The sequence below is a fragment of the Aotus nancymaae genome, unplaced genomic scaffold (assembly GCF_030222135.1).
Source record: "Aotus nancymaae isolate 86718 unplaced genomic scaffold, 86718_ANA_hifiasm-v0.15.2.pri h1tg000067l, whole genome shotgun sequence".
In the NCBI taxonomy this organism is placed as follows: domain Eukaryota; kingdom Metazoa; phylum Chordata; class Mammalia; order Primates; family Aotidae; genus Aotus; species Aotus nancymaae.
In genome coordinates, this window is record NW_026988482.1 from 1,355,539 (window position 1) to 1,368,498 (window position 12,960).

The 12,960-nt window shown below is 36.4% G+C and overlaps 1 protein-coding gene across 9 annotated transcripts in view; it reads right to left on the reverse strand.

Moving 5' to 3' along the window:
• The window catches only part of PEX5L (peroxisomal biogenesis factor 5 like), a 252,717-nt gene that overhangs the window by 104,248 nt on the left and 135,509 nt on the right, over positions 1 to 12,960 (reverse strand). For 8 of the 9 annotated variants that reach the window (XM_064366835.1, XM_064366833.1, XM_064366831.1 and 5 more), the window contains 2 exons: positions 11,959 to 12,063; positions 1,289 to 1,400 (listed from right to left, as the gene is read on the reverse strand). In XM_064366835.1, the coding sequence (XP_064222905.1) occupies positions 1,289 to 1,400; positions 11,959 to 12,063 (217 nt within the window). The remainder of the gene's footprint in view (positions 1 to 1,288; positions 1,401 to 11,958; positions 12,064 to 12,960) is intronic. The other variant, XM_064366834.1, reaches the window with a different exon arrangement.

Sequence of the window (12,960 nt, forward strand, 5' to 3'; positions counted from 1 at the left end):
AATTTAGAAAATGATTGCTGTCGTGTGAAATAAACAAGTCAATGCAACTGAAAATCAAAGTGCAGGGAACACATGCTGTTCTCACCTAAAATCTAACAGAAATGGTTACACCAGTTAAGAGTTTACATGGAGTGAAGCTTTTTCACGGAGTGCTTCCTTGACTCTTTCCAATGAACTTATGAGATGTAGATCTTACTATCATTAAACAGATAAAGAAACTGAGGCGTAGTGAAGCCATACACCCACTGGATACGGAGCTGGGGTTTGCATTCATGGAGTTTGAACCCAGAAACTGTAACATACGACTTCACATAAGGAGCCTATCTCACGCTAGTTAATCATCTTGTAATTCTTGGCATTTTGGAAAAATCATGATTTCCTTCTCCTGTGATTTTATTCACTAGAAATATAATGAAAATATGCAAGCCAACAACAAACTGAAGCCAAGATGACAAAACGGAATGAATTTAACAGACAGTATGTGATTATCCTTTTCTTTTTCCATTAAATTCCGCTCTGCACATCCAACACAACCTTTGCTCTTTGATTCTGAACTTCATTTTTTCCTTCTTATTTGAATGACATGACTTTGAGTGTGAATGCTGACCGAATGAAATCACTGCGGGAAGACTGCCTCAAGGGAAGTGTAATCTATACCACTGGCATCCTGTACTCATTGGATTAATACTTACTGAGCGCCTATTCCTATGTGTCACAGGCACTGAGCAGGGGGTGGCTTACTATTTGAGAATGTTTAATTCCAGGAGAACGTTCCAATAAATTGTTGTAACAGGGAGCAAGCAACACATTCTATGACAGAAAATGAAACTGGCCCTATGCGATCCCAAGGCTGTAGGATATTTTGTCATTTTAATCCACTTGAAAAGATGGCCACGCTTTTACTTGCCGGACTTCTGTTATAAAAATATGTCCACAAATAACTGGACCATCAGCCAGAACTTGAAAAACCTGACTCTGAAATAGATGTTTTTGTTTTAAAGATTTTTCTAATGTGATGCGACTTTAGATATAAATACATAAATATCAAAGTATATGTGAAAACACGATTCATTGCTAATAGTGGTATACTTATGTTCAGCAAAATTGGTTGGGTAATATGCATTGCAATTTCTGTGATTTACTGGTTTATACTAAATAGTATACATTATAAAGTTTCATTTGGTTGCAAACATTATTCCCCACTTAAAAGGTATTATGGAAAAAATGTGCATTTTGCTATAGTTAAAATTAACTCTCCTTGAGGAACGGTTGAAAGCGAAAGAATTACCAGCCGTATTGGATGTTACTGGCCTTGCTACTGCTTCCGACTTGGTTTCACAGAGAAAGTCGTCGATGGAGGGACTCAGGAGGGGTCTGCTTTCCTGTTGCTCATTCACCAGCTGAGAACAAATGAACACAGGTGTCAAAGGGCTTTTGTTAAACTGCAGAATCAGATGAATTAAAATGCAGCCTTGCAACAAAAGGAGAATAGCAAGCCTACCGAAAATAAACACAACATAAATAAATAATGGGGCGGGGGCGAGAGAGAAAAAAGTACCAAGAGGTGGGGAACGAGCCTTTTAGCACTGTCAGCATATTTCTGATGCAGCCAACTTCAATGTTTAAAGCTCAAGCTGTTTTTCTCCCTCCCGAAATAGAATTATCCTCTAATTTCAGTATGTAGAAAATGACACCTATTGAATCAGAGTTGCTAAGGGCCAATCCCACTCCTCACCAGGACAAAAGCTCCTACTGAGACCTGGAGCAGTGGCTTCAGACTCAAGGTGACATGTTCTGGTTAGCACTGCTCAGTCAGTGTTGATGTGGAGAGTGCAAACACACCATCAGTGTGCGTGGCTAAGTGCCTGCCTCTTCTCCCTCTCTCAAAAAGCTCAAGTCACCTAAAAACACACCCTCTACATTTCCTTGGAATGCTATTGTATCACATAACACATATTATCTTGGGAGAGTAGAAAATACTGTTATATTAAGTGTATAGGCATCTAGTAGATGGGTTTGTGAAAATCTATTTGTAAAATAGATCTTGGTAAATTCAATCATATTTTCCCATCAGTTTATTCCCTAATTTCAGCAATCTTCCAGTTTGATTTTTTAGTGGGTCTCTATCAGTGCCAACCACTATTTCCGTTCAGTTATTCTGCACCTCTTTGAATTCTGTCTTGCTCAAGGATGTTTCTGTGGTTAAGGGAGAAAACACACTTTTGATACTCAGGTGGTTGATCCCTAAATTAACTGCCTTCGTTTTTTGGGAGTTTTTATATTTGCCTTTCTTAAAATAGGCATAATCATCTAGTTTTTTGCTTAAGAAAAAGATACACCTCATAATCTTTAGTTTTTTTTAAATTTTTTATTATTTATTTTATATAGGGACAGGGTGTCTCTGTCACCCTGGCTGGAGTGCAGTGGCATGATCACAACTCACTGCATCCTCGAACTCCTGGGCTCAAGCTATCCTCCCATCTCAGTCTCCTAAATAGCTGGGAATACAGGTGAGCACCACCATGTCCAGCTAATTTTTTTTAAATTTTAAATTTATTTTTGTAGAGACGAGGTCTCACCATCTTGCCTAGGCTGGTCTTGAACTCCTGGGCTCAAGTGATTCTCCCGCCTCAACCTCTCAAAGTGTTGAGATTACAGGTGTGAACCACTATGCCTGGCTAATCTCTAGATTTTTGAGACCTTATTTGTTAAGTTGCATTTTGAGGCACAAAATGACAAATGGAGTGCTTTGGAGTGTTACCAAATAAAAATATTTTTTATCACTCTACTCACTTTCACTACGTTGTGTCTTTGGCACAGTGTCAGTAGCATCATAGTTTAGAGCCGATGGAAGATGGAGGGGCCTGAGTAATGGTAAATATGGGGAGAGAATGTGCAGTTCTTTTATTTCTGCAAGGGCAATATGGAAGCATTTAGTGGTCATTTGGAGACTGGATGCCAAGAGACACATTTGGTACTCTAACGTATGCATGCTATTTAAACATGGATACATCTCATTTAAACATGTGTAAATTGCAGATGTCCGTTAGAGTTTAAGATTCTGGCACAGAGTTGGTAACTTGATTTTTATACATATTGATTTGTTATTGAGGGATGGGCTTTGAGAATGCTTTTCTTCTTTTACCATTCAAGTTACAGCACTAGACCTTTCTTCAACTATTGTAAGCTTTGGTGTTGTTTATGTATAAAACCTCACAGATTTTGCTAGGAATCAAATTACCCAAGGTCTCTTTTGGTATTAATCTTTTATTTAAGGATGCTGCTTTAACTCATGAGTAAAACCCTGAGTCCCAGTGCTTTTTATTTTTTCTGAATTTGAACATTCCTAGGTATCACCCATTCTATTTATATTAAAGTATTTTTAAATGTTGAGGGACTATGAGCCTCCTACGTTTCTGGAATAAAATGTACTTGAATTTTTGTAGATGCTATGGTCTGTTTGAGTTTAGGAATGATTTGCAATACTTTCTGGCATACAAGGCAATTTTATTATCTGGAAATGTAGTTGAAAGCACTGGTGTAGAATATAATATACTAGAAAACGATGAAATGGCGAAACATCAGTGATTCTGTGAGCTCATCTAAAAATATGATTAGTGTCCCAGAATCTGTATTTCATTTATAGTTGGTTCTCGTCCAAACTGTACATATGTAACAGTTTCCAAAGGACCTATACATTGATGCATATTTCTTGGTAGAACTTGCTTTTTTAACCACTATGTGCTTAATGAAATGAACTCACCTAGTGTGACCAGCACAGTGATGAGGTCCTACCTTCACAAACAATGCTCACCTCCAGACTGTGGCCCGCTCATGCCTGTCAAGTGTCACCTGAATTCCGCTGTGTTATATGCATTCACAGAGAATGAAGGTTACCATCAAATATGGCACCACCCTATACTCACAGAAGTTATTGCAACAGGGTTGCATTTACTAAGCAGTGCATTCTGATGACTGGCCTCTTATTTACCCATTGGCAAAAGTATATAAAGCACAAAGACTATGCTCAACCAATACAACTGTGACTTTCAGATTATGAATACGTATGGAAGAATGTTGGAACTATCTCTTTGATAGCCATTATTTCTTTGAAAAAAAAGTTTAATTTCACTGACAGATGGCTAAGAATAACTGAGTTTTCTTAGTCATAATTTTGAGAAATATCAACTGTATCCTTACTTTGGATACAGTTAAATGCCTTTGAAAAAAAAAAACAACCAAAAACCAAACAAAACAAAACAAAAAAACCCTAAGAATTTATCCCTAACTCATAGTTCTGTGTGCACACATGTGTGGAATAGTGGAACAGGCCTATATTTTCTATAGTTTTGGAAAACCAGGGTGTTAGATTTCTGCAGATACTTTTAGTCCCAAATGCATAAAAACTATAGTCTATATTTGATAAAGTAATTCTAAAAAAATTTTTGTTAACATCCAAATGGAAAGCAAAGGAAAAGGCACAATTCAGTGAGGGCCCTGTCCTTTTGGGTCTGTCTGCTTTGTCAAAGATAATAAATGTATATATTTTTTGGAGCCTGTCTTTTCATTCAAACTTCAGACAAATTTTCTGGAGAAAGCACCACCAGCACTCCCAGATTTACTCGGCATACAAATAAAGGGATACCAAGAGAGGCTGTTCGGAGAGACTCCAGGGAGCCCAGGACAAAGCATGGCATCTCCAGGCTTCTGCTCCTCTGCCTCAGGAGGCCTGTCTCTTCCATACCTACTGCCTTGCTTCTGACCACAGTTCACACCTGGACCGATGGAACTATTGTGACTGCCCAACTTCTCCAACCATGCTGCTCCTGTGGCTTTCTTCCATAAATTCAAATCAAAGGAGGAGGAAGCAACTACTTTCTGCGTCAGTGTTTTTCAAGCTGGAGCACAATTTAGCTACTGAGAAATACTTGGGCTGACGTGGAGGATAATGGCAGGGCTCAAGGGTGAAAGGTCAGATTACAGATAGCATGGAAAGGTAACTGAAATGGAACGAGAAGTGTTTTGGATTTGATGGGAAATATGGAAGATGAAACAGGAGATATTATGAAGATATGGACATTTTTGCTTCTAAGCTCTGAAGCCAGAGACTATCTTACTTACATTTATATTCTTCACAACTTCAAATAGAATGTCTACATCTAAAAGGGGTTCAGTAAATGGCTATTAAATGAGAAAGTGACTTTGCAGAAACTGAAGACGTAAAAATATCTGTCTAAAACGGTCCGATTTTAAATTACATTTTCAGTTACACGAATTTAAGAATGATTATTTTAGTGTTAGGAAGTCCCATTTTATTTATATTTGTATAGCTAAGAATAGCTTTTTCCATGCCCTCCTCTTCATTTTGAACAAGTTTATGATATTTTCTTTGGTGACCTCTCAGATCATAAAAGAACATTTCAAATTGAACTGAATCTGCCAAGGATTCCCTTTAGACTTAATTTCCAAACTGCGTAACATTTGCTCTTTCCTTATGCATTAGTAGGGTAAGGTTTCGTGACTTCCTTTTAGTTTGAAAATACCTTTAAGACCTTCCCTTATTTTACCTCTTGGGTATGAGCACACTGATGTTATACAAATAAAAATTTTAAAAAATAACTGAGGTGAAGCGATTGCAGTTTCGGCCTAATCAGATTATCACAGCTGGATTTAAATGACCCACTTCATTAGTTGCTAAGGCCTTTGTCTCAGTTTATTCACATTTAAAATTTTCATTTCTTATCCTCCTCTTTCCTCTTCTCAATATTTGGATCAATTGAAAGAAACTTCTGTTAATGGCGACAGATTCTTATTTCTTTTTCAGGACCCCATTCAGCTGGCACATTGTCTAGGAACCTTCTTCAATGCCAACCAGTGAGTGCCTCTTTACAGCACCTGCACGTCCCCGTGTCCTGCCCAGTGTCATTGTCTTAGTTTTATCTGTTCCCCTCCAACCGCCAACTAGACTGTGACTTCCTTTAGAGTAGAGATCGCATCCAAGCATTTTTTTTTTGTATTCCATAGGAGTTTAATAAATGTTGACTGATTTTATACAGTCTAACTGAATGGCAAATTGTATAAAACAATGATTGCATGGGTGTCCTCAATTTAATTCTGGGGTTGATCAATTCACAGAGAGGTCAGTGGCCCTCAGAAATGTTTGCCAATTTCTTTGCAGTTTTGAAACCACACTTGAGCCCATTTTCTCCGAGTCACATCTTTTAAATGTTTGGAGACCTACTGATACCTAAGGAAACATTTCCAAACACAAAGCTTCTACCAAGAATGTGAAGGCTTCTACCAAGAAGTCAAAGTGCCAAGAGAGAATGACCAATGAAAAAAATTAAAATAAAGGCCTAAGCCTGCCCCGTACCATTCAACACTTGGAAGAAGGACTTGGACCAGCGTGAATGGGAGGCCGACAACACGTCAACACAATCCTATTCTCTCCCCGTTGACTTTAAATCAGACATTTAAATCTTGAGATTTCGAGGGAAAACCCTCAAGTGGTCAACTGACACAGACACAAAGGAAAACTCTTTTGTTCAAAAGTAAGAAGATAGGTGATAACTTACATGTAGGGGCTTCTTGTCCATCAGAATGCAAAATACTATTGATCCGTAACAACACCTTCCTTATAATCAAATATTCAATCAAATGATCTCAATTGGATTCGGACTTACTCAGACTGGCCAGCTGATGTGATTAATATTAGCTACCACACCACCAAATTGCTTCATATGTCACTATAGTGTTTTCTTGGTGTTGAACAAATGCAGAATACACCACCCAGCTCCTAAAATTTTATCTGAAACTACATTTGCCTAAGCTCAACTTGAATTTCACAATTTCAATATTTTAAGATTAAACTATTAAATAATCTAAGCTATAAGAAACTAAGATGAAAAGATGTTTTGCTTTTAAATATCGTTTGTTACTTAAATTACAATGTATATTTATATCGTTTGTTTTGTGACTTAAATCTTTGTGTTTATCTTTAAAGAGATATATTGCTTAGATGTTTCATTCAAAAATATAGAGCCCAAGGTTTGTGATAACATATTACTAAGAATTAACCCTAAAGCAAAATACATTCTAGATGATAAAACAATATCTATAAAGGACAATAATCCATTATTCTATAATTTCACATTTCAGGTTGATGATCTCGAATCGTTTTAGTTTTAAGTAAAATATCCTGTTTTTATACTTAAGCGTTTGGCACTTCAATAATAATTTTTAAAGTTAAAACAATGAAGCTAGTAAGTTTAAAACAGCTGACAAATATCTCATATTTGTAATTTTGGTTTAGAAAATTTGTAATACTATGGCATGTCTTTTTACCTCATTTAAATAATAGAAAAATTTTAGAATTGCTTTGTTTATATGTGAATGAAACACAAATATCTTTGTGAGTTTTGAAATTCCTTTATTATTTGTGATTTTTTTTTTTTTTTTTTTTTGAGATGGGGTCTTGCTGTGTTGTCCAGGCTGGTCTCAAACCCCTCATCTCAAGTGATCCTACCATCTTAGCCACCTGAGTAGTTGGGACTACAGGTGCCCCCACTTCACCTGACTCTGTGACACTGTTAATTTAAAGTCATTTCTTAAATAGGCTTTCATTCATAATTTTATAATTGAACTACTTGTTTATGGTTTTATTAGTCCTATCCAAGTTTAGAAATTTATTCAGTGTCTGTCAATATAGTGACCATACTGTGAGTGATTCATTAATATCAAAACTGAGTTACTGGACTCAATCGATGGAAGAGATAAGACAACTAAATCGTTACCATGCAACCCTTAACAATCCAGATGTGTGGAGCTCTGTCATGGGAACCCTGACACCTGACAGAACTCATTTCCTCTGAGCTTACAGCACTAATGGACTGCCCCACCCCCCACTTCCTATCAGTCTTCTGGTAAAGGATAACCTAATGATAACTTTCAAGTCTTTGACTTGATCTAGATGTCAACCAACCACCTGCAAGTACCTTTCTGACAGGACAGCTAGGCTTTTATAAAATGTGTCTATTCACAGGGAAATGAACAGATCACAGCTTGGGTAGTGCTAACAGTAAAGGGTCGGCAGGAGAATGTAATTGCAATTGTTTTAAGTTAGAAATAGAAGCCCAAACAAAGCTGTATTTAGTAGCAGCCCTGAAAACATTCTTCCCATCAAGGACATTATTGTTTTTATCAGACACAAAGATTAAATTAATACTGAGGTATAATCAGTGATGACAGAAAAACAAAGGCTTGGTTTGAAAAAAAAACAAAGTCCCTTAACAAGAAGAGCCCTGGAACACAGTTTTAAGATCCTGTGTTCTACAGGCAAAGATAAACGGGCTATACTTTGCTAAAACAGTAGCCGGGAGATACGGTCAAACACAAAACTTCTGAAGGCTCCTCAAGAGAGAGAAGCATTCACTAAAGTCATTTCATTCTCATAAAGAGAATACATTTTTCCTATGATATCATCAATCTTCTGGCACATGGCTTTCCCTTCTAGTCTCAAATTGAATTTGTTTATATTATTTCCCTTTAGAGTAGAATATTCTGTTCAATCGAATTATGATGAGGGCCTCATGATTTAAAATTTTTTAGTTGCTATTTTTAAAAAGTGAAAAGAAACAAGTGAAATTAATTTAAATAAGATATTTGATTCAGCCAATATATCAACAAATCCAAAATATTACCATGTTAACATACGATCATTATAAAAATCGTTAATGTGTAGTTTACGCTGTTTCTTTTTGATTGCTCTCCAAAACCCGGTGTGTATTCTATACTTGCAGAACATCTCAATTTGCAGCAGCCACATGAGGCTCAGTAGCTTGCGGCTACGGTATCGGACAGCTCAGGTCCAGAGAAACTTTTTTCCTCAAAGACTTGAGTCACATATTTTCTTCCTGAAATCTTTCCTCAGCATATTCTGAGGAAATGAACAAACTATTTCTAAGTGTTAGTATTGGCCAGCACGAACCTGAGCTTCGATGAAGTCCTTGCATACTGTTTGCTTAATATGGCATTAATGATTATTTTAAGCAAAAAGAGCAGCTCTCAGTGGTCCAGCAATTTGAGTTCAGGTCTTCAGCCAATACTTCTGCATTATTCAGTTTGTTCGGTGTACTACAGACTGTTTCACTGGAGTGTGTTCGGCTTAATGCCTCTAAAAGTTGAGGAACACACAGTAATCATCACATAATACAAAAAATTTCCAGAATGTGCGATTATTCTACACTTACAGTCTGTTGAGTGAAAAGTTATGAAATAAGATAAAAGCTCAGTGTTTCAGTGATTTATTTTCTTTCTTTTTTTTTTTTTGAGATGGAGTTTCGCTCTTGTTACCCAGGCTGGAGCGCAACGGCGCGATCTCGGCTCACCGCAACCTCCGACCCCTGGGTTCAAGCAATTCTCCTGCCTCAGCCTCCCAAGTAGCTGGGACTACAGGTGTGCGTCACCACGCCCATCTAATTTTTTTGTATTTTTAGTAGAGACGGGGTTTCACCATGTTGACCAGGATGGTCTCAATCTCTTGACCTAGTGATCCACCCGCCTCGGCCTCCCAAAGTGCTGGGATTATAGGCGTGAGCCACCGCGCCCGGCGTATTTTCTATTTCATGTATCATAATTGTCCCAATGACATTACTAATATTTGGTAAATATCAAGAGTAGTAATGATCCTCAGACATATCTGGAATCTATCCCATGAGCAGCTGGCACTGACATACCAGTGATGAGGATGAGTCAATTATTCAGCGTATGCAGCACTATGTTATAAGGTGCTTTACAGGAGACACTGGGACAAACACGTGTCAAGACACTGGTACATTCACACAAGATAACAAGTAAGAATGTGGTATGGCACACGGAGTAGATGCTGTGGTTGTCATGGGAAGTACTCACTTTTTCTGATCATTCTGCTTCTTTTTGGTTTTGCATGCCACTGATGCATAGCAGGGAAGAAGCCACTTGTGTATAGTGGAAAAAGTGTATCCACTAATAAAACTGCATTTGACTGAGAAATAATTGTATCAGAGCTGTCACTGAATCAATTCTGTAATACTATCAACACAACAGGTGCATTAAATTTTATCACTCAGAACTCTGTTTGCTGTTTCATAAGCTGGCCAGTATGCAACAAGAATATGATGCATCAAATAAAGCATTCTGTCATCTTCATGCAGTAAACTGCAACTAATACCTCAGAAACCGTTAATGCGACATTAGACAGGGAGAAGAACTTGGTACAAACAAATGTTCCGAATATGAGAAAACGGAAATAATCACAATTTCTTTTCCAAATAAAAAATATTATTTTGCATTAAATTGTAAATGCAAGCTTAGGTTATAATGGTAATTTTGGACATGTGTAAAGATTATCGGAATGTACATAGCAATGCGTGATTTTGTGAAAAAAGAATCTTGGGTACTGGGGCCTGGCCTAGATTGTGAAGTTTTGAGATGACACGTCACAGTACAACTGTGTCAACTGCAAATTTGGTCAGGTCTTACCTACCGTTGTATGGCTCTGCTCTTCAGCAAGAACGTCCAGGAGTTCTCACCTCCTATAGCATTCACCTGAGAAAGTGTGGACTTAACGTTTTGGATACGGGAGTCTACAAAGGTCTAACTCTGATACACAGGAGATCAGGGTAAAACTGTATCTGTTTTCCTACGAATATTAAGTGAAGATTGAGGAATTTGGTAAATATCAAGCAAATTTCTTTCCAACGATTACTATGTGTTATAGGGAAGAAGCATCTCTTCTTTTGGGATAAAACAACTGAAAACATGAAATTTATCCCAGAGTCCTGGGAATCTTTAATAACTTTAAAAATTATTTAATTTTGATGTTATATGCTATAATTTTTATAACTTACAACATAGTATTTAGAATAAAATAAAACCACATATGTTGGCAGCAGCTGGTGATGAGATCTGCTGATATTCTAAAAATAAGTTGCCATGATTTAGATTTTGATATAAATGCCTTTCATGAGGACTGTGAATGGACATTTTTTGAATTCCAGGCATGTTCATATAATCGGAACTGAATCATATAATCGGAACTGAATGGAAAAAATGAAATGTTTAAAATAACAATCTAATCTAAATTATAAGATAAATGCAAGTAAAAATATTTTTCATTTGCGATTTTAAAGCTGGTATTCCACAGAGTGGTGATGAGTACATTATACATATTTATGTAGATTTTACAGGGTGTTTCAAAAGTCCCTGAGGACATACAGGATTGACGGTCTCAACATCTTTGCATATAAATGCAGACTTTTTTCTATACTTGTTATAATAAATGCTGAAAATGGCTCTCATGTGTGCTTATAATAGAGATGACATTTTTGTTCTCAAGGTCACTGAGTATAAGAGGGGTCACAAATGCCATTTTCTGCATGGAGACTCAGGGACTTCTGGCCCATTCCTGTAAATTAGTTATCCACATAAATATGTACAGACATATATGTAGTACGCATAGCCACAACATAAATATATTTAACATTTAAGAATATTTAGATATTCTACTGGTAAACTGACATATGTATACAATATAACTTGTATTAATTCATAGGAATTTTTTTTGTTGTTGTTCAAATGTACTGTTAGCTTGTTATTTCTTTCCCAAAGTTGTTAACAAGACTCCTTTATAAAGAAGCAACATGTTTTACTTGCACATACATTTTCTTTCTCTTTTGTCTTAACTAAAGTTGAGTAATAAAATTAATATTCACAAATAAATAACTAGATGGTGAATTTTTCTTTTTTTTTTTTTTTTTAGCAATTTTGGTTTTCATCTGTATTTGTATAATTGTTTCATTGAAACTGTCTTTAAAAAAAATTGGTTCAAGAGTTAAAGTTTTTTTTTTCTAGTTAAAAATCACAATGTCTGATATATTAACATATGTCAGCTTCCTACAGGAATCCTATGGGTCTGCCCACCTGTGATGTCATAGTAAGGAGGGGCTTTTCTTCTGCAGACTCCTCCCTCGGTATCTCCTTCATCACCATGGCAACAGCCTTATCTGCCGCCCTAGAGCCTTTTCCCTATAACAGTGAAATCAACAATGACTTGTGTCAGGAGAGATCTTTGTTATTTATTACAAGATATTCTAATGTTTAAAGAGCAATCCAACATAAAGGAAGAGGTAGGCTGCTGCAAGTGAATCTTGAGGCTTTTGGCTGAGGAGAAAACACACAAAATCTGAAAAAAGATTACTGAACTTTTAGTTAGCTACCTTTTCACTTTACAGCTGACATATTACATTTAATTTTAACATAGTATTTTATATGTATGTTTTAAGGAAATTAACATGACATGAACGTTTTTATAATATCAATTTAAAAACACTATGGGGTGCCTGTTATGTTCATTTATAAATTATTACTATATAATCCCTACATATTTTGACTGACAGGAGTTTGGGACAGAGATTAGAAGCAGGAACCAACTCCCACAGAGGGCTTTTGCTGGGTGATCTCTGGATCTTTGCCATTTTTGAGTGGATTGGTATAAAAAGAGTAAAAATGCTGTAAAATCTCTGAAAAGACTTCAGTGGCTTGACATAGCAGGAATTCACCAGGAATTTTGTGGAGATGGTATAAACTTGAAAAAAATTTGCAACTTTCAATGTTTGTGAGACCAAATAATTTTAATAGAATTTTAGAAATGTCTTTTAACTGAAGAACCCCATAAATACAGATGCCAGTAAAGGATAATTAATACTGAGGCACTAATCTATATCTCTCTATGTATCTATAGATACATATGTATATATATAGATAATGCATACACATATCTCTATGTTATTTGTCTCAAAGAAGTAGAATTATAAACTGTAAAGGGATAGGCTGGTTTTCTGTTATTTGAGTTTACCAGATTATTACATTTTTTGAGACTAGATATGATATAATGAGAAACACCCCCAAAAATATTCCCTTTCC